The 21,921-nt window shown below is 45.1% G+C and overlaps 1 protein-coding gene across 2 annotated transcripts; it reads right to left on the bottom strand.

Annotated features, from left to right (window-relative positions):
- Positions 1–121: 121 nt before the first annotated feature.
- Positions 122–2,874, bottom strand: C4H22orf31 (chromosome 4 C22orf31 homolog). 2 transcript variants are annotated; one of them, XM_072599383.1, is made up of 3 exons: positions 2,753–2,874; positions 1,564–2,019; positions 122–670 (listed from the first exon to the last, which is right to left on the bottom strand). In XM_072599383.1, exons 1-3 carry the CDS (start codon positions 2,753–2,755, stop codon positions 233–235), a joined length of 897 nt encoding a protein of 298 aa, XP_072455484.1. In that variant the 5' UTR covers positions 2,756–2,874; the 3' UTR covers positions 122–232. The 2 variants fall into 2 exon arrangements, with proteins under 2 accessions (XP_072455484.1, XP_072455483.1); XM_072599382.1 differs by lacking the exon at positions 2,753–2,874 and adding an exon at positions 2,511–2,745.
- Between the last annotated feature and the right edge of the window lie 19,047 nt (positions 2,875–21,921).

Below are 21,921 nucleotides of genomic sequence, written 5' to 3'. Positions count from 1 at the left end.
ACCCCTGATCTTACCCTCTTTACTCTTTACTCTCCCTCCCCTATATGACCACAGGCTTCAGCCCTCAGGATAGTGCCTTGAAGCAAGGATGGAATGAGCACTCAGTCTATACAGGTAGAGACCAAGAAGGCACTTTCTCGGTACAAAGTGGTTTATTTTCAGACATCCAGTATCAAATATTCTGATCCTATGAGTGGATGTTGCTACTCTTTCATTTACATTCCTGCAGTCTTTACTCTGTCTTTGGCCACTTGGACGCTGCCGATGGCTCACTGGTATCCCTCTCCAGTGTGGGACCTGTGCGCTTCCCAGATAGCATGGGATATCCGGGCCCTGTGCCAGGGCTGGGGGTCTCGGTCTGACCACACAGGGCTTCCCAGAGCTTTCGCTTGATGACCTTCCCTAGCTCCAGGCTGTATCTCTTGGGGGTTCCTGATGTTTTCCACAGCATGGGCTCCACCACTGAGTGGTACAAGGCTGCATATTGCTCAACAGAGAGCCCATGAATAACAAGTGTGTCCTGGGAATGTTGATCGCTTCTCTTTTCTGGAGGAGGGTCTTGGATTTTCCAAGCTGTTCCCTCGGTTTCCCCTGAGGGGACTTGGGTAACAGTCCCATCCTGAAGATCCTCACCAACTGCTCCCTTTTCTTCCTTTTGACTTTCTTTGCTCTAGACAGGAAAAAAAAAAGAGCTAGAAGTGGAGGAGAAATCAGTGGCTAATTATTCAGTCTCAGGAACCAGAAAGCTCCATTGAGAGACAAACATTTCTTAAGCACTTGATATGTGCCAGGGTAGGGATACAAGGCAGAAATAGGCCCTCAAGTAGCTTATATTCTAATGAAGGAGGATAGAAAGTAGGGGAAGGAACTAGACCCATGACTTCCCTGATTTAAGGAATGCCAATGCTAGTTGGCAGGGTCTAGGGAGCTACCAAGAGGAGATAACTTGTCCAGAGCCACAGCCAGGATGTGCCAGAGAGGCAGGACAATGGGGAGACAACAAAAAAAGATTCAAAAGAGGTGGATGGGGAGAACAGGGAAGGAAGAAGGCATTGGAGATGAGTTTTACAGGAAGCCACACATCATAAGGGACAGAGGAAGGAGAGCATCCCAAGTCATGGGGGACAGTCTACAAAGGACCATAAATGGGTGGAGTGGCGTGGAAGGAAAAACAAATAGGCCTGGATGCTAGAGTATGGGAAGGGGCCAAGTTTGGAAGAACTGGTCTTGGGTGATTAAGGGGGCTCCTGCTGAGAGGCCCATATTCTTCAGTCTTTTTTTTTTTAAAGAATCTTTTATCTTGCTCTACTTATGGCTACTTCTGTGACCTTGGGCAAAGCACCTCACTTCTGGCCCTTCCTGGTATGATTCTGTATGTAAAATAGGAGTGTTAGGATATCCTTTCCTCTTCTCAACAGAGTGGCAAAGCATTACGAGGACCTGATGTTACAAACACACCCATCCCCAAATACAAGTCACTGTAAGGACCATCCGCCTAATTTTTTTTCATACTTATAATTGTAGTCTGGGGGGCCAAGGGGCATATTGGAATCTGTCCTCTACCTCACTATTGTATCCTGTGGGCCCCATCAGATCCGATGTGACAGACAGCTTCCCAGAAGGGCCCTTGTTTTCATTTGGGACAGAATCTCTGGTCTCGTCCCCCAGGTCAGCCCTCTCTGCCGAAGTCCCCTTGGTCTTGACCTTTGGACCCTTTCGTGCCTTCCCCTCACCACCTAACTTGGGAGATATGGGGCAGCATTTGTCCTTCAGCTGCCTCCTGAGGACTAACTTAACCAAAGAGAAGGAGCTTGGAACTAGGGGGTTCTTGACAACTTCCCAGGAAGACGTGGGACTGCCCTTCACAGCTACGTTCGGGTTTGCACACGTTTTGGAAGTCCATATATTGGTGAGAGTGGGTGTGTCAACATAACAGTCCTGGAGCCGTTTATTAATGAGGATAGACTGCCGAAGTCCATAGGTTGGAATGCCGGTATTTCGTCTCACATAGATGGGGTGCTAAATTCCAAGAAAGAAGTGGGAAAAAGCCAGTTAGGCAGGCTGCAGAGAGGAGATACAAGGTCATATCACATTTTTCTAGAACATCCCTTCCTTGAGAGCCCTCCCTGGCCTTGCACACACTCACCAGAATACTTCTACATAAAGTAGGAGCTGAAGAATATTGGTGATCAAACCCCACCCTATCCTACCTGAACAAGAATCCTAGAACACTCCCATAAAGTAGCCATCCGGCCTGGGGGGACAAAAAGGCCCTTCCACCCAGGACCCAGCCAACTAGCATATTCTTAGCACCCTCTATGATAAGGAGTGTAAGTGCTTTTGGAAAATTCACAAGAATTAGAAGGCTATGGCCTACCTCCCAGGGTTTTTCCCCAGCCTGCTTTCAAGTACCTTACCATCTAGTTGGAGAGACTAGGGAACAAGGGACCGGGAAAAACTAGAACCCAGGTGACCTCACTCCCCAGTCAGTCAGTGCCTTTGAACCCCACCTGCCAAAGCCAAGCAATGTAGAGGTAAGTATACTTGGTGTCCATAAACGCAAAGGCAGAGAAGCATCACTTAGGCTAACAGCGGGTCTTCCAGGATCAGAACACAGACATGAAGGATGCCATAGTCCCATAGACTTGCAATTTGCTTGACTAGACTAGATTCCCAAACTGAAACTACATTTCTAAATAACTGGATCTATATTTTTAAAAATAAAAAAAAATCAGAAGATTGATTACCTTACCATATTTTGGTTGTCTTAAATTTTATTTTAGCTAGCTTAGGAAAAAATAGGTATGTACAGCGTTTCTTTCCCCTTTTTTTAAAAAATATTTCTAGTCACCTGCCTTTCTCTGGCTTAATCATTTATGGACAAATTGTTTTGTTTTGTTTTGGTCCCTTGAAAGCAGTTTGGTACTGTTACCTCTAGTATTTGTGATGTCACTTGGTTTGTGATGTGTGAATGTGTGTTACATCATGGTATTTTATAATTAAATTGGGTTGAGAGAAATTTTATTTGGTTATGCACTAGATGCCTAAGTTTTATGAAAGGCCATGGGTTGGGATACGGTCGAAAACATTAGAGGGGAGAAGGCCTCAACTAGAATCGTGCCGCTGAGGCCGCTCAAGCCAGATCTTCTTTGACAAAGTCATTTCCCTTATCTGAGCCTCAGTTTCCCCATCTGTGAAATGGGGGTGAGAACTCACTAACACTTTGATGGTTGTGAGGATCAGATGAGATGGTAGACTGGAAAGGACTTTTTGAACTTGAAGAAACGTGAGCTTGGGGAGACCAGGTGGTAGTAGCAAGTCTTATCTTCTTTTGGGGGGGCCCTTAGTTTGTTTTTTTTTTAAATGTGACACTTGACTGGGCTTTTTTTAATGGATGGTTTGCATCCTAGGCTGAGTGGTTGGAAGATCCAGTGATGTAGACCTGGCCCATTGCTGTATGACCTTGAAAACAAGCCTCTTCACCTCTGTTGCCCTCAGTTTCCTGAAGGGTAGACCTGAAGGCATTGGACTAGATCTTTAAGCATCTTTCCATTCCTAACAGTCTTCAGTTAAGACATCTCTGGGTCTCTGCATCTACTTCTCTAACAAGAGAGGCAAGACAATTGCTAAGGTCTCATCCAGCCTGCTCTAAAACTCTAGATTCACCTGCTCAAATGGACATGTCAAGATTTCCACATACAAGTTAGTTGGATCCACTTTGATGGAGTCACATGGAAAACCTACTCAAGCACAAGAAGCAATATGGAACCTGGGATGGAAAGCAGAGGACCTGAGTTCAAATCCCAACCTTGGACAAACTGACCTCTCTGGAGTAAAGGGGTAGGACTAAGATAGCCCCTGGGGTCTGTCTTAGCTCTAGACCGAGCAACCTTTAGACCCTGGCTGGGCCTCAGTTTCTCCATCTGTAAAACTAGAGGGATGGACCAGATGGACTTTGAGCTTCCTGCCAGCATAATAATAACAGCACTAGCATTTATATAGTGTATTAAAGTTTGTAAAGTGCTTTCCATATCTTTTGATCCTTCCTCGGGGGTACATGGTATTGTTACTTCCATTTTACAGCTGAGGAAACTGAGGCGGAACTGTTAATGACACTTTGTCCACTATCCCTTCCTTTGCATGTGAGATGAGAGTGAGGGACCAGAGCTGGGGGTCTTTAATCTGGGGTCTGCGAACTTTTTAAAACATTTTTGCTAATTAACTATATATGTATATTTCTCTCTATATATTTCAATGTAATTCATTTCCTTTGGATTCCTACACATTTGATGCGTTTATGAGCATGACTGTGAGGATCTCAATCTCAAATAGAGCCATGACTCAAGCAAGGTCCAGATTTTATCCCTGGTCATTAGGTAGAGATGGCCTCCAAGGCCCCTTCCAGCTCCTCAGGTCTGCGTGTCAGGAAAGATGGTGCCATTTAAAAACTACCTCAAAAGGGTTGCTGGGGCCATCAGAGTCCCATGAATTGAAGGAACACCTTGGGAGCTGGGTGGCCCCTGGCCTCTCCCTGTGTATTTCTGAGGTTCCTCCATCCTTCCTGGAATGTGGTTTTCTTGTCTACCCCTTAGCAAATGCACTAATTAGAATTGAGTTACAGGGTGTCGAGGGCTTGAAACCAGAACAAAGACTTCCCAGAGAAGCCTTACGCAAGGCAAACAGTCCTTATCAGGTCTTTGTCGTGTTGGTGGTTTGGGCTCTTGACAATGCTGAGCTCCTAAGGAGGCTGACTCCTGAGAGGGGTGGAGAAACAGGAGGGATGGAAAAATGTAGTCTGCTCCTGGCAGGCTCCCTTCGGAGCCCCACATGTTGTCTGTTTGAATGTTCAACAAGCCTTGTCGCTGGAGCAGATCGCAAACTTGCGGGCAGACAGCGACGGGGCCCAAAGTGGATTGGCCCAGGAGGTGGGGGGAGCCGGCGCTCCGGAGAACAAGGGGACCCATTCAGCAGCGGTCACCCAGCCCCACCCCAGGGAGGTCGGAGAGGAGGGTTTGCCACTGTCTGGAGCCGGGGAAGGCCCAGCTCCCTTTCAAGGCCAGATAATCCTGGATCACTAGTCCTGGGGAGCCTATTTAGTTACCTGCGCATCATGGGCTGCCTACTTATACATATCCCATTGGGCCCCCAGGCTGACCAGAGACCAGAAGGTTTCATTTGGGGAAGTTAAGGCAGAAGAGCCTGCAGGAAACTCCTTCTTTGTGCCACCCACTCACACTGTTTTCTTTCAGGGAACTCTATTTTTCCTCATCTTTCCAGGGCTTCATAATAACAGTAGGTAGCACTTACGTAGTGCTTTCAGGGTCACAAATATTGTCTCATTTAATCCTCACAACTTGGAGACAAAGGTGCTGTTATCCTAATTCTACAGATGAGGAAACTGAGGAAGACAGGGGTGATGACTTGTCTCGGAGTCACACAGCTAGTAAGTGCCCAAGGCAGGATTTGAACCTGGGTTCTCCTAGCTCCAAAGTCAGCCACACTCTATCCACTTCGGGAGCCCTAGAGGTTTCCCTCTCCCTCCATCTGTTGTCCTACCTTCACAAAGCCTCTCCCAGGTAGACTGAGGCACGCTGCTAGGTTCATCTCTAAACTCCTAATGCACTTGAACCAGATAGTTCATCACTGAGTCTTGTTCAGGGTCCATTCTCTGGGTGACTGGGTCATTCACTTTCCCCTCTCTGCCTCAGTTTCCTCCTCTGAATTTTGAGGGGGAAAGGTTAGAGTAGATGATCTCTAAGGGTTGTTAGAGAGGGGAGGAGCTTAGGGCAGGGAGACCTATCAGAAAGTTGTTGTAACAGTCCAGGTGACGGGGCAAGGGTCTGAACCAAGGGGACCTATCTGAGGGATATTGTGGAAAGGGAGACTGCAAAATCTGGGAACTCACCGGGAGAAGGTGAGAGAGGGAGAAGATGATACGGAGGTGGTAAGCCTAGTGACTGAAAGCATGCTGGGGCCCTCCACGGTAAGAAGAGGACTGGGTTTGAGGGGCTGGAAGGACACAGTTTGAGATGTCCGAAAGGCAGTGTGGGGCTGGAGCCCGTGAGTGAGAGCAATCCAGTCACCCAGAGCCCATCCCTCCAACATCTGGCTAAGGATGTTAGTGTGGCAGCCCCCTCCCTCAATGTAGACTGTCCAATCCTCCACAGGGCAGAGGGTGCCCTGGGGTACACAAAGTGATTTGACCCCAGTAACTTAGCTGCTCTGGGCCACAAGCAGATCTTGAATCTAGAAGATTTAGAGTTGAAAGAGGTCATATGGTCCCACTCCCTTATTTTACAGAGGAGGAAACTGAGACTCAGAGAAGCTTATGCAATAGATCTGGGGATTCTCTCCCAGGTCTTCCCTACCTACCACATTGCCCTGGCTTGTGTGTGTATGTATACATATAGGTGTGTGTATATATATATATGTGTGTGTGTGTGTGTGTGTGTGTGTATGTGTGTGTGCATACACATCTATATGCACACATACACATGCACACATACATGCATACGTGTGTGTTCACATAGAGGCAGCCGGTAGAGAAGGTACTGGCCCCTAGAGTCAGACCCAAGTTCAAATTCAGCCCCAATCAATGAGCATTTATCTTGCGCCTACTGTGTTCCAGATGCTGTGCTGAACACTGGATGTTTATTAGTTTCCTCATCTGTAAAATGTTTCCTCAGTTTCCTCATCTGTAAAATGTGAATAACAATAATAGCCCTGTCCTCCTAGGGCTGTTGTGAGGACCAAATGAGATAACACTTGGAAAGCACTTCTAAACCCTTAGAGTGCGTATAGCTATTCCTACCATTATGTTGTTTTACGAGGGAGACACAGTATGGACTCTTGGACAAGATTGTAAGTTGTTGAGGAGAGGGACCATGACTGATATCACTCAGTGACCCCTGTAGTGCCTTATCCATAATAAGCTCACAATTTCAGGACATTCTTTGCACTGGATAGAATAATACCCAGCATTTATAGAGACCGTTAAGGTCTGCAAAGCACATTAAAAATATACTATTTTTCTCCTCACAACAACCTCAGGAGATAGGGGCTACTATCACCCCCATTTTACAGATGAGAAAACTGAGGCAGACAGAAGTGAAGTGATTTGCCCAGGGTCACACAGCTAGGAAATGTCTGAGGCCAAATTTGAACTCAAGTCTTCTTGACTTCAGCCCTAGGCTCTATCCACTGAACCACCAACAGCCTAACAGAAGCTCCAGGTTTCAGAAGCAGAAAGTTTAATTGTTGTTCAATCATGGCTGACTCTTTGTGACCCCATTTGGGGTTTTCTTGGCAGAGATACTGGAGTGGTCTGCCATTTTCTTCTCCAGCTCATTTTACAGATGAGGAAACTGAGGCAAGCACGGTGAAGTGACTTGCCCAGGGTCACACAGCTAGTAAGCATCTGTGGTCACATTTGAACTCAGGAAGATGAATCTGTGCGCTGCAGTGCCACCTAGAAGCCCGGAAAGTTTAGACTGGGAAAATAATTCACCTTTGTAAAGTACTTTCTTCGTTGTTAATTCTTGTTGGGTTTTTTTGTCTTTGTAGAGTACTTTCAAGTCTACAAAGGACTTTCCATGTAACAACCCTGAAAGGTCAGTTGCTCTTCCTATTTTACAGATGAAGAAACTGAGGTTTTGAGAGTTGCTGTGACTCCCTCATCACAATCACCAAACTAGGAAATGTCAGAACTGGGCTTGTCCCCTGACTCCAAACCCCACACTGTCCCCGCTAAATCTCCCAGCCTCTAAGTGCAAAGTCTGAATCCCTAGGAGCTTGAAAAGTTTCTTAAAAAATTCCCCAGTCTTTGCAGATGAAGAAACCTACAAGGAGTATGCCGAGTACAACTATGGAGCAAGTTCTGTGCCAGGTAAGGACTATGTGTGAAATGAAAAATAATGCCCTTGCTGGATTCAGAGAAACCTGGGAAGCCCTGTATGAACTGATGCACACAGACAGGAAAGAAAAGATACTGTAAATCATGTATAATTCATGAAAGAATTAAGAAGTCTGACCAGCGCAGTAACCATTCATGACTCCAGAAGACTCAGGACATGGCAGAGAGCTGGACGTTGGGAGCCCAGAAAGGGAGGTGTGTTTTCATAAAGGGCACATGTAAGATTTGGGGGTTTTTTCTTGCTTGTACTTATTTATTATGAGGGATGCATTTCTCTTCGAGGGGGAGAGAGATAGAGGTGAAGTGGAGGGGTTGGTGTGTGGTGCCAAAATGGAGCATCCATCGAAAAGCTGTGTGTAATTAAATTTGATGTTTTGTTTTCTTGTCCCCAGCGCTTAGCAGTGTCTGGCACATAGTAGACACTTAGTAAACGTTTATTACATTATAAGCAGATAGATTTGTTACTATTGTGTTAAATGTAGCATCCACTATGTATGTAGCTAAAGTTGATCGTTTCCTACCTCTTTTTCTTATCTTCGCATATTGAAATATTTGTGGTTGACATTTATTAACATATGTATGTATGAGGGTATACATACATACATACATACATGTTACATATATTGCCTCTTCCCTCTGGGCGTGTACAAGCTAATTGGAGAAAGAGGAGGCAGTAGACCAATTACAATGAAAGGTTTTTGAATCGAGTGGCACCTTCTTACTCCAGTCTGCTCTGTACCTATCTTAGTAAATGACACTAATAGTACTGTAGTATTCTAAAGTTTTCAAAGCACTTCACTTGAAAAACTTTTTTTAAATGTGTGCGATCATTTTCCCCACTTTTAGAGCTGAGGAAACTGAGGCTAGGTGACTTGCCCAGGGTCACACAACTAGTAAATATCTGAGGTTGAATTTGAACTTGTGTCTTCTGATTTCAAACCTGGCATTCTAGCACCACCTAGTGGACTAATGCCTGCTACGAGGAAACTCACCACTAGTAAAGTATCTGAGTGATCGAAAGGATGGTGTTGGTTCATGTCTGGGGCTTTTTCTGGCTCCAAGGCCAACACTCTATTTCTACTTCATAATGACTCATTATTTACTCATTGTCATCCCCATAGACTGTGAGCTCCTTGAGAGGAGGAGAGGGATTGTCGTTTGTCTTTGTATCCTCCTCACTTAGCACAATGCGTGGCATATAGTTGGTGCTTAATCAACGTTTTCTACTACTCAAAGTATTATAATCATCATTTTACAGGTGGTCAAACTGAAATTTAGGTTCAGAGATTTGCTTGGTCACAGCACCCAAGGTGGGATTTGAACTTAGATCTCTTCTGATTCCACTTCCAGGGTGCTTTCTATTCTCTGCCTCTTAACAATAGAAAGGCATTGAAATATGAAGGCATAGAAGGTTATCGGGGAAAGGGATGAGGAGACTGTTCCAGTCAGGTAGGACCAGCCTACACTTTTGCTCTGAATGTGTCTGTGTGTCTCACTGGCTTGTAGGAGAGAAATGTCCCCTCTGGGATGAAGATCCCAGAACCAGAATCTGACGGGAGGGTCAGGAGGTTAGGAGTCTCTGTTCCTCACCCCCCCCCTCCCCAAAACAAGGAATAGGTCAATTGTGGTCCCAGATGGGACTGTCTGGGAGAGGGTTTTATACAGTCAATCAGAGAACTTAAGTTCTAGTTCCAGTTCTGGCCCTGACTCACCTTGATCTTGATCCAAATCGTGTCTCCCATCTCTTCTGGCTCTAAACTTTAGGTATCTCCAGAGCACCTGGATTGTCCCCATGCTGGAGAAGTGAATCCCTTGAGTCTTGGCGCTCCAACCCAGTTCATTGGTGATTGAGGACAGACTGCCCTGCTTGGCCCATCGAGTCTGCTGCTGGCCCCAAGAGTCCATCCCAACCAGCCAGCCAATCCACAGATCAGCTGCCAGCTTCTGCGGACAGGCCCCTCCTCACCCTGCTTCCCATTTCTGGCTCTGCACACAGTGACCATATCAGATCTGGAAAGGACACAGTCACTGACTGGTCTCTGTATAGATCATGGCAGCACTGTCTCTGGATTCCCCTGACCAAGGCTTCCTGGCCACTGCTCCCCTGTCTGTTAGAATGTGAGAGCAGAGACCGTCCCTCTCTGTCTGTCTGTCTCTTAGCACAGTGCCTGACACTTTGGAAGCTCATAAACAAACAGAGATGGGGGAATGAGGAGCAATCAGTTGATTAAAAACATTTCTAAAATGCCTACTGTGTGCCAGGCACTGTGCTAAGCCCTGGCAAGACACTCCCTCCTCTCCAAAAGCCTCTGAACCAGTGGGAGAAACAACATGAGAACAAATACATAGAAAGCAAGCTACATCCAGGGGCAAACATTCCCAGCTCCTGGCATTCAGGGTCTTAGGACAGGGATTCTAGGCCTTTCACCAGCCCGCTGCCTGCCCGCCTTTGGTCTCTGTCCAGTTTGTCTGAGCCCTTCCCTAACCACATGCCCAGGACTGTACCCAGGCTCTGAACCCAGTGGTCTGGCCAGGGCAGAGGACTCTCCCCTTCTTATTCCTGGATGTTTGGACTCTTTCTTAGTGCCAGTCTCTTGGTGCGAAAAACTCTGTCCTTGGAGCCAGGGAACAGACAGCCCAGAGGAGATGATGCCCATAGGAAGCTCCAAGTCTAGTAAAGAGATGAGACACATACAGTGAGGATGGAAGGGAGACTTCTCAGAGGAGACAACAGCATTAGAGCTGGGCTTTGAAAGAATGAATGAAAAAATAAACACACATTTAGAGAACACCTTAAGTTTGCAAATACCTACAGCAGCTCCCTGAGGCAGGGGCTATGGTTACCTGTCTTACAATGAGGAAAGTGAGGCAGATAGAGATTAAATGACTTGGCTGGGACATTCGTTAAGTGCTTACTTAATTCACAGATCTGTGCTAAGCAGTAAAGATTAGAGGAGCTAGATTCTGCCTTCAGGAAGTTTTTACTCTAAGGAGGGAGGCAGAGCATGTAGAAGGATCCACCTCTATGTTCCAGAGCAAGGCCCAGGGGTCTTTAGGGTTTGGCAGCAAAGCAGGTGGTAATACTTCTTCTTTAGTGACATTTCCACTAATAAAATCATATCTGTTTAAGGAAGGATGTCCATTCAGTCACCAAGAGAGAAGGTGTTGAGCAAAGGCACAGAGGTGGGAAAGTGGTTTGGGGATGACATAGCTGGGTTTCGAAGAAGGCCAGTTCTAGGAAGTAAGATCAGATTTGGAGTAGAATGGAACTCTTTGAGGGCTGGCTTTACATCTTTACCGAGCCTACTGCTTGGTCCAGAACAAGCATTTTGTAAATCCTTGTTCTGTTGAATAATGTAGGAAAGGCAGACGTGCCAGAGTGTAGGGGGCCTTTGACCATAGTTAAAAGCAGCCTGAATTTTGTCATGAAAGCGAGAAGGAAATGGGAGAAATGTTTGAGCCAGAGAACGTGACCAGATCTGTATGTGAGAGAAGACTCAGCCGGGCAGCAGTGGGAATGATGGATTGGAATGGGGAGCTAGCCAATACTGGAATTACATGGAGCGGATGGGGGTGGGGAGACTTCCCATAACCTCGATATCTTCTAGCTTTCCATGCCTGGCCCCTGAGTAAGCCCCAGTAGACAACCAGGCAGGCCCTTTCTGGATCTCTCCCAGCCCCTACATGACCACAAGGCTCAAGTTGCCTCTAGCAGATGAAAACTGTTGTTTTTCCCTTGGGCTCAGGGATAGAAGACCTCAACCCCAGACTTGCTGTAGTCACTATTTCTCACTCTTTCCATGAAATAAAGCTCTGAAAAGCTTCCACGTGGGAGCCGCTGAAATGGATCCCCCAGGAGGCTGACCCTGTCGGGGACCAAGCAGCTGAAGAAAAGACCTTGGACAGCTAAGCACCGTGACCTAGACAGTCTCTACTGTATTTTTAGCCATGTATGCAATGTTTCCATCACCTGTGCAGGCTTTTAATCTTCGAGAGGCCTTAGCAGGATGGGGGGCAGGGGATGGGGGGAGGAGGCGGGAGTGAGCTTAGTCACACATGGATGAGTCTGGGGCCTGTTCTTTCATGGGCAAAACTGACTGAATGCTCAGAAAAACTGGCCTTCCCAAGGAACAGCCAGTTTGAGATGAAGATCTGCAGAGCGCTTTGCATGGGTTAACTCATTTGATTATACATGTTAACTGAATTGATAAATGACATTTTCAGGTCTGCCTAACATACATTCTGCCCCATCTCTCTGTCTTGGTCTCCCTGTCTTTCTCTGACTGTGTTCCCTAACCCATGACTTCACTGGTAGGGAGAACTTCCTCTAGAAAAGCAGGTCAGCAGCTCTTCTGCACCTTATAGTCGAATAGTTTCCTGGAGCACCAAAAGGTTAAGTGACTTGGCTAAGGTCACACAGCCAGTCTATGTCTGACTCCAGGGTCCGCTCCTTATCCACCAGACCAACCTCCCTTTGCTTCATCTCATTTTTCATCCTTACAACAACTTTGGAGGAACAGGGCTATTATAATTTCAAGTTTACAGATAAAGAACCTGAGGCTCAGAGAGGTTAATTGATTTGCTTGAGGTCACACAGTAAGTGTTGGTTTCTGACTCCCCATCCAGCACAGAATCGCTGTGCTATGCTGCCTTTTAAAAAAAAATACATATATTTTTTTTTCTTCAATTACATGTAAAAACAATTTTTAACGTTTGGTTTTTTTTTTCATTTTGAGTTCCAAAATTCCTCCTTCCTTCCCTCCCTCTCCTGCCCTATCCCTGAAAGAGTAAACAATGTGATGTAGGTTTTATGTGCTATACTGCCTTTCTAATGTCTTTCTATGAGATATTTTGTGGTTGAGTCATTTCAGTTCTATCTGACTCTTCATGACCCCATTTGGGGGTTTTCTTGACATTTCTTTCTCCAGCTCATTTTCTTGCCATTTCTTTCTCCAGCTCATTTTACAGATGAGGAAATTGAGGCCAACAGGGTGAAATGACTTGCCCAGGGTCACACAGCTGGTAAGTGTCTGAGGTCAGATTTGAACTCAGGTCCTCCTAACTCAGGGTTGGTGCTCTGTCCACTGCACCACCTAGCTGCCCTTTCTATGAGGCATGCCCTGTTTCCAAATAATAGAAATTTCTGAGGAATTTGTAGCTGTATATTAGGAAAGGATGATGATACTAGGATTAGGACAGATGCATTTTCCAATCAATTAAAATCCTAATTCTTATATTTATTTCACTGTGACCTTGGGCAAGTCATATAACTTTCCTAGGGCTCAGTTTTCCTCTTCTGTAAAATGAGGGGGTTAGCGAAGAGATAAATGACCAAAGGAGAAGAACAGGCAGTTCTCCAGGGTAGACAACCAGGCTTAGCAATAGACAAACCGAAAATGCCCTCAAGTCACAATTAGAAAAACGCAAATGAAAACCTGGAGGTTCCATCTCAGTCCTGTCCAACTGACAAAGATAACAACGAAAGGAAAAACAAGAATTGCTGGAGAGGCTATGGAAAGACAGGTGCATCAACGCACTATAGATGGCGTGAATTAGTGCCATCAGTCTGGAAAAGCAATCTGCAACTAGGGCCCCAAACATCACCAACCTGTGCATAACCTTCGAACCAATGATAATATTAGTAGGTTTATAACCAAGGAAATTAAAGAAAGAGGAAAAGGACTCATTTGTACAAGAAATATTTATAGCAGAGCTTTTTGTTGTAGCAAAAAAACAAACAAAAAAACTAGAAACTAAGGACATTCCCATCAGTCAAAGAATGGATCTGGAGTCAGAAAGGCCTGCGCTCAAATCTGGCCTCAGACGCTACTAGCTATGTGACTCTGGGCATGTCACTTAACCCTCTTTGCCTCAGTTTCCTCATCTGTAAAATGGGGATAACAGCCCCTACATCCCAGGGTTGTTTGGTGGACGAAATGAGGTAAGCATTATAAAGCTCTTAGCGCAGTATCTGGCACATAGTAAGCATGACTAATGTTATCTGTTATTAATATTATTGTAAGAATTATAATTATTATATGTACTGTAAATTTATTTCTATTGTGTTTATTGTATTTTTGTGTTTATTTTGTATTTATCATATTTTTGTTGTATTCTAGCTGTGACATTATTGTAAATATTGTAATTATTGTAAAAATTAATATTACCATAAGAAATGATGAAAGAGCAGCCTCTCTTTTTGTTGTAAGCAAAAACTGGAAACTAAAAGCACCTCCTGTCCTGTGGTGTATGAATGGAGTGGATGCTGTTTTGTCATGAGAAAGGGTGGAATGGACCATTTCAGAGGAAACACCTTGAACTGATGCAGAGCAAAACAGCGGAACCTGGAAAGCAATTTCCACCATGATGACTTGATGGCGAAGAACGGCTTAGAAAGGCTTTAGAACTCTGGTCAACGCAAAGATACATCATGAGCCCAAGAGAACAAAGATAAAACAGGGCACTCCCCTCCTGACAGAGAAAAAAATGCCAAAGAGATGCATTTCTGGACGTGGCCAATGTGGGCATTCGTTTTCCTGGACTAGGCAACTATGTCTTGAGGGTTTCATCGTTTATTGGTAGTATTTCTTAAAATTTGTTCAGTGATGGAGGCAGAGATCGGAAGGATAGATTAATATTTAAAATGCTTGTTAATAGCAAAAACAAAAACAAAAATGAATAAAGTGATGAAAAATGCAGTTTCAGAGAAACCTGGGAAGACTTGTATGAACTGATGCAGTGAAGTAAACTGAACCAGAAAGATAATTTATAGAGTGGTAACATCATAGAGAAAAACAACTTTGAAAGACTTTAGAACTCTGATGAATGCAAAGAGGGCCAATGATGATGCATGGAACGTGCATCCTGATGGAAAAGTGATGGACTAAGGTGTAGAAAGAAAGATATTTTTGGACATGGACCAAGAATCTATTTTAATTAACTATGCTTGCTTGTGGCAAGGATTTATTTTTCACTTTCTATTTGAGGAGGATAAGGTGTAGGAGGCAGGGAGGAAGCTGGTCATTGTGTTAATTCACCCCCCCAAAGGAAGAAAAATTTAAGAAGTTCGTTGAAACATCTTTTAAAATGCAGAGAAAGAAATTCAGAGAGAACTACAGACAAACAGGACAGCTTTGAAAGTAGTATGTTGAATTTATTATATAAACTTTTTTAAAGCCCAAAATATGTGTAACAACAGTTTTGTGATAACAAAAAAGGGGGAAAAGTAGGTGCCCATTGCTTGAGGGACATTAAATAAAGTTTTATATATATATATGGAATATTATTATATCATCTATACAGTGTGGTAAATGAGGAAATCAGAGAAACATACAAAGATTTGTATAAAATTATACAGAATGAAGAAAGGAGAATAATATAAACAGTGACTTGAATGAAAAGGACAATAAAAGAAAATCGTATTAATGATTTTTTTTGTGATTCAGTCATGTCTGACCTTTTACGATCCCATTTGGGGATTTCTTGGCAAAGATACTGGAGCGAATGGTTTGCCATTTCCTTCTCTAGCTCTGTTTACAGATGAGGAAACTGGGGCAAACACGGTTAAGTGACTTTCCCAGGGTCACCCAACCAGTAAGTGTCTGAGATCACATATGAACTCAGGAGGACGTCTTCCTGACTCCAGGCCTGGCACTCTTTGCCCTGTGGTATCTCCTAGCTGCCCTAGGATTGTAGATCTGGAGTCCAAAGGAATTCTCAGAGACAACTTCACTCACTGGTGTTGAACTCAAGTTTTAATGACTGCCACTAAACAATACATAAGGATCCCTGCAGGTTTCAAATTGACTAAGAAAACCATACATTCACATTATCTCTGTTCTGTTGCATTTATATTTATTTTGTGAAATATTTCCCCATTACAGTTTAATCTGGTTTGGACTATACTTAGAAGGGTTGCCGTCCTCATTTTCTGACCTCTGATCAAAACTAAACCCCTCATTTTGCAGATGGGGAAACTGAGGCCAAGAGAAGAAAAATAAGACCAGGCTCAAAGAATACATGGAGAGTTGTGTGGAAAAGGAAAGATAAAAAGGGACAAGATTGTGAAGGGCTTTAAAAGACAGAATTTCTATTTGATTTCTAAGCTGCTGTAGTATATTTAGTGGGGGAGTGATATCAGTTTGACAGCTATGAATGGGGGATGGGCTGTAGAAGGGAGAGACTTGAGGCAGGAAGACCCTCCCTCCTAATGAGGCTATTGCAGTAGCTCAAGTGTGCAGAGATGAAGGCTTGCCCCAGAGCGGGGTGGCGACAGCATGGGAGGGAGTTTAGGGTTAGATAAATGGATCTCAAAATCTTGCCCAGGAATGATCACTGAACGCGTGGGAGCTGATGAGTTCATCAGGTGAGATCTGGGGGATAAAATGAGAGGAACCAGAGAAGGAGGATGAGGGGACACCCACAGTTAACTAAACAGAGAGGAAGATGAGGCACATGATACCAGGAGTGGGCGGACAGGTAGGGGAGGAAGAACTAGCGGTGCCAGGAAAACCTAAGAACAAGATCCACAGTGTGAGAAGCTGCAGATGAGAACTGAGAAAAGGTCATTCGTTAGGTCTGTGAATGAAGAGATCTTTGGTGACTTTGGAGAGTAGATGGACACATAGGATGAGAGCTGACAGGAACAGTGATATCATGGAAGAGCTATAGAGATGCATGTATGTATATGCACACACACATGTATGTGCATGTGTATACATGCATGTGTACATGTCTATACATAGATGTGTGGCCACATGTGTGCATGCACCTATGTGTATCTGCACATGAGTGTATATACATATATACAGTCATTTTTCAGTCACATCTGATGCTCTGTGACCTCATTTTGGGTTTTCTTGGCAAAGATACTAGGGTGGTTTGCCATTTCCTACTCCAGTTTATTCGACAGATGAGGAAACTGAGGTAATCAAGGTGAAGTGACTTGCCCAGGGCCACACAGTTAGGAAGTGTCTAAGGTTGGATTTGAACTCAGGTCTTCCGGACTCCAGGCCTTGTGCTCTCTTTCCACTGTGCCACCTAGCTGCCCAGAGGGTTTTTTTAGGAACATGGACATGCTTATATGCATTTATATAATACCTACTATAAGCCAGGCACTGTTACAAATATTTGTTCCATACAGAAACCTTGGAACTAAGGAGATGCTGTCATTATACCCATTTTACAGTTGAGAAAACTGAGGCAGTCAGAGGTGAAGTAGCTTGCCCAGGGTCACATAGCTAGAAAGTATCTGAGTTCAGATTTGAACTCAGGTCTTCCTGACTCTAGACCCAACGCTTTGTCCACTTCACCAGCTGCCCCTGTAGACAGCAGAGAAGCAGCCAGGGAACACAGAAAGCCTGAAGATAAGTGAGAGGGCAGGGATGTTGGAGGGACTTGTCTGCTGGAGAAGATGGGATGAGACGGGATTGCTTGTGCAGGGAGAGGGGTTTGCCCTGCCAAAGATTGAGAGATGGGGGTGAAGGAGGTGAGAGCATGATGGAAGAAGAGGGAGCTCTCAGAAAGCAACCCCAGTTTTTCCAATGAAACATTGGATTCTCAGGTAGGAGAGAAACGGGAGGGAGAAGTGTGTAGGAAGTCTGGGAAAGGATAAAAAGATTTGGAAAAGCCGATGTCATGAGTAGGATGGGGAATTAGATAGAGAAGGGTGGTAGAAGGATTGCTTTGTGGCAGTGAGGGCCCAGTGAGTTTATGTATCATGAATTTGTATTGGATCCACAGTCACCATGGTTTATCGGCTTGCTCCCTACTCTGTTGAGCAGCAGGTGAATCAGAGGGAAGGCAACAGCTGGGGGTGGGGGGTAGGGAGTAAAACAAGATTATGGTTTGGCAAGACATGATCAATAGGACATAGGAAGAGCATAGAATTGAATTGAATATTAGATCCATATGAGGAAGGAAGGAGAATGTAGCTAGTGTGGTACAGATGGTTCTAGGGTGGCCATTGTGGAAAGAATGGTTCTAGGGTGGCTGGTGTGAGATGGATGGTTCTAGGGTAGCCAGTATAGGATGGATGAATGTTTGAGTAAAGAACCCAGTGGAAGCAATAGAGGTCAAGGTGAGAATGAGCAACAGTTAGGAGTTGCAAAGCAAGGGGAGGGGTGGAATGATAAGATTGTGATCTGATCAGAGAATTTCCAAGTTAATAACATGGAAATGGAATGTTTGTGGTTGATAACAAGCTCAAGAATACAGCCATCTAGTTCACCGTGTAGTTGTGAGGCAGAGGAAGTGTGAAGTGAAGGCGTTTGAGGGAGTTTCTATATGTATGTTAAGAAGTCCCTTAGCATGAAGGTAGAAGAGAAGGATTGTGAGTCAGGTACTGATCTCATCAAGGAAGGAAGGCATGTCCTGAGAGATCGTAATAGCAGTTGTTTGTCTTTCCTTCTTGGAGAGGACCATGACATCAGGGAGGTGAAGCCATGACATGCAAGTCAATTGGGATTTAAGTGAGGTGGGGGTGTGCAAAGTCTCCAGCCTCACTCTCTTCTCTGGAGCCATGTGGGTCCAGTGGCCAGATATAGATCAGGACGACTGGAGATGACCCAGGATGCAGTGGGAGACCTTGGCCTTTTTAAGCTAAGGTCTTTCCCATGTCTCCAGTTGTCTGAGGCAACACCCATTCAGTGATTAAGGCTAGGTAAGCTCAAAGCAGCTACTTGAATCTTGACTCAGTGATAAATTTGGATTGATGGCGCCATAGTGCACAGAACGCTGGGCTTGAAGTCAAGAACACTCATCTTCCTGAGTTCAAATGTGACCTCAAGCACTTGCTAACTGTGCGACACTAGGCAAGTCATTTGACCCCGTTTGCTTCAGTTTCCTCATCTGTAAAATGAGCTGGAGAAGGAAATAACACCACACCAATATCTTTGCCCAGAAAATCCTGAATCAGGCATAACTAAAAAACTATCGAGCAAAAATTTTGGACTGAATGAATTTCCAATGAGGAGAGATTACAGAGTGATGGTGGTAGGCGGAGCATCTGGACATGGACTGGGTCTGTGATTTTACTGGTCATTTATTAACTTGCATTGATTAAGTGCCTATTATGTGACAGTCACTGTACTAAGCTCTGGAGATATAAAAAGAGGCAAATGACTATCTCCCTAGACTAAGAGAAGCTGAGGAAGGCAAGCTTCCCCGACACCGTTGTTTGGCTCCTCTGCATCTAAGGGACATGCCTAGAGTACTGAGAAGTTAAATGACTTGCCCAGGTTCACACAGCCAGGATATCAGTGATGGAGTAGAAATAAAATAATCCCTACCTTGAAGTTGTTAATTGATTCTGCTGGGGGTGGGGAGAGGGACAGAAGAGAATGTGATGGGCTCCTGACCTTCTAGAGAGGTCAGGAAGGGACAGGGTGAATTTGGTGGGATTTGCTTTAGCATTTTTTCTCTGACCCACAAGAAACTGTATGTGGAATGGCTCAGTGCCAGGCTTACCTAGAAGAGTATGTTATAAGAAGTAAAAGGAAATCTAGTGGTCATAGTACCATGGGAATAAGTGCTGGGAGGAACCTTAAAACAGGGGATGTCAGGGCTGGGAGGTCCCTTAAAAATCCATCTAGGCCAATACCCCTCATTTTACAGTTAAGGAAACAAAGACCCTGGGTGTAGGGGAAGAAGTCTTCTCAAGTTTCAGAGCCATACCTAGGGGTGGCCATTAGAGCTCTTGCCAAGGTGCTGAAATCAGGGCTCTGACAACATTTTACTTTTTCAGCAGGTAGCAGAGTGCCTGGCACAGAAGGTGCTTAATAAAGTTTTGTTGATTATTAAGGGAGAAACACATGAATTTAGTCCTTTTTTTTGTTTTTTGGTCTAGGCCTGGGATTTCATTGGTATGAGAATCCCTAATGAGACAATCCCCTAGGTCAATACAGATCAACCCCTGAGAAGGGACTTGCCTAGGGCCATACAACCAGTCTGTCAGACCTAGAACTTGAACCCTGATTGTCTTGATTCCCAGCCCAACTCTCGACCCCCTTTGCCACACCACTGTACCAGTGCTTTGGATGGTCCCTGGCACATGGTAGGCAATTGATAAATGCTCCTTCACTTAACCACTCTGCATAGGATCGAATTAGGCCCATAGATTTAGAGTTGGAAGTGATCTTTGGGGTCATCTGGTCTAATCCCCTCATTTTATAGATGAGCAAATAATTAATAGGACCAGTTAATTAAAATACAAAGTTTACAGGAGCTGGGCTTCCCCACCCCCCTCCCCACAGCTCATCTGCAAACCAGGCAGGCTCCTTTCTGGTCCAGTCAGCCCTGACCACCTCCCTTTACTGCTGCTGATCTCTGGAGCTGGGGCTTCATGATATCTTGTGATTTAGTTTCCCTCACAGGATGGAGACCTAGGTCCTAAATTCCCCACTTCCCATGGTACTTTGTGTGCCAACATTCAAGGTCTCCAACCACCCACACATCTAAATTTGTTTCCAAGAATTGATCTGAGGACACCTTGATTGCTTTGGGTGGCCAAAATCACCAGGCAGGACTCTCTCTCAAGGTCATAATGTGACCAGAACTTGAGCTTACATCCTCTTTGCTTTCTAAGGCAAAGGGTGTTGGAAGGACAGTGAAACATTGGGACCTTGAACAAGATGACAAAGGGTTGGGAATTCATGCCCCAGGGAGATTGAATGAAGGAACAAAAGGAGTCTGCCTTAGAGAAGAGAAATCTGGTGCTTCTGTAGGGACTCCTCCCCGGTGCTGAAGGGCTCCAGGCAGAGGCTGGACTGGACTGGACTGAACAGCCTCTGAAGTCCCTTCCACCTCAGAGATTCTACAGACAAGAGAGTACGGGAGGGGGAATTTCTATTGGCTGCTACTAGAAGTCAAGATAGGTCCTTGCACAGAAAAGAACACAGTGAAAAAATGTTTAAACAAGGTTATATGTGCAATATTGTAATGTGGAGATCCAGTAATGATCATCTAGGATACCCCTAGACTCATCCAGACCTAAAGTGTGGGCACTCAAACTGGGGAGGCAGTTTGGGAAAGAGGAAGAAAGGGAGGACATAAGATTGGGTGAAAGAATGGGGGATGTTTAGCCTGGAGACCAAGAAAAAAGAGAGGAAAGAGGAGGGAAGGGGATGGGAAAGAAAGAGAGAAAAAAACAGAGGAGAAGGGGAGAGAAGGGGAAAGGAGAGTAGAGGAGGAGAGAAAAGGATAGAAGAGGAGAGTAAAGGAGGAAGGGAGGGGAGAGAAAGAGAGGAGAGTGAGGGGAAGGGAAAGGAAAGGAGGAAGAGGAGAGAAGGGGAAAGGAGAAGGAGAAGGGAGAGTTGGGAGAGGAGAAGGAGAAGGGAGAGTTGGGAGAGGACAGGAGAGTTCGGATAGGATAGAGATGGAGCAGCATGAGAGTTGTCTTCAAGTATTTCAAGGACTATAGGACTGCCTTGTGGATGAAAGATTATTTACTAAGTGTTTACTAAGCACCATAAAGTGTCCAAGGGCTGGGGATGCAAACAGTAAAGTCAAGCCAGCTCCTGCTCTCTAGAAGTGGAATTGTTGTCCCGACTTTTCCATCACGTCGGCCCTTGTGCCTCTAGAAGTGTCCACTGCACTACATAGTGGTGCTCTAGAACTACAGACCTAAGGGTGCAGCCATCGGGTGGATGGCAAGTCCTCAGTTCCCTCAATAGACCAGATGGCAGCGCTCCATGAAGGCCAGCTGCCGGTAATGCCTGCTCCTATCACCTGAAGGAATGAAATTGTCCATCTCCACCGCATCCAAGCCAGGTGAGCAAACAGCAAGGGTGCCCCTAGTGGTGACAGCTAGTCACTACCCTTCCCTGGGCTGAAGGGCTCATTTGGGTTGATAGGAAAGGGAGCGTGAGAGAGGAGGGCACCCTAGTAACTAGCCAAGCCCGGATGTTTTGGATGGGTTCTAGGGCAGCCTGGGATGGAAGAAGCAGAAAGATGGAGGAAAGTCAAGAGGCTGTGGTGGTGGGCATGTGGTAAGAGGGAAGAAATGTTCTGCT

Source organism: Notamacropus eugenii, chromosome 4 (genome assembly GCF_028372415.1).
Source record: "Notamacropus eugenii isolate mMacEug1 chromosome 4, mMacEug1.pri_v2, whole genome shotgun sequence".
Lineage (NCBI taxonomy): Eukaryota > Metazoa > Chordata > Mammalia > Diprotodontia > Macropodidae > Notamacropus > Notamacropus eugenii.
Note: the sequence above shows the minus strand (reverse complement) of the source record. Positions and strands in the feature narration are given on the sequence as shown.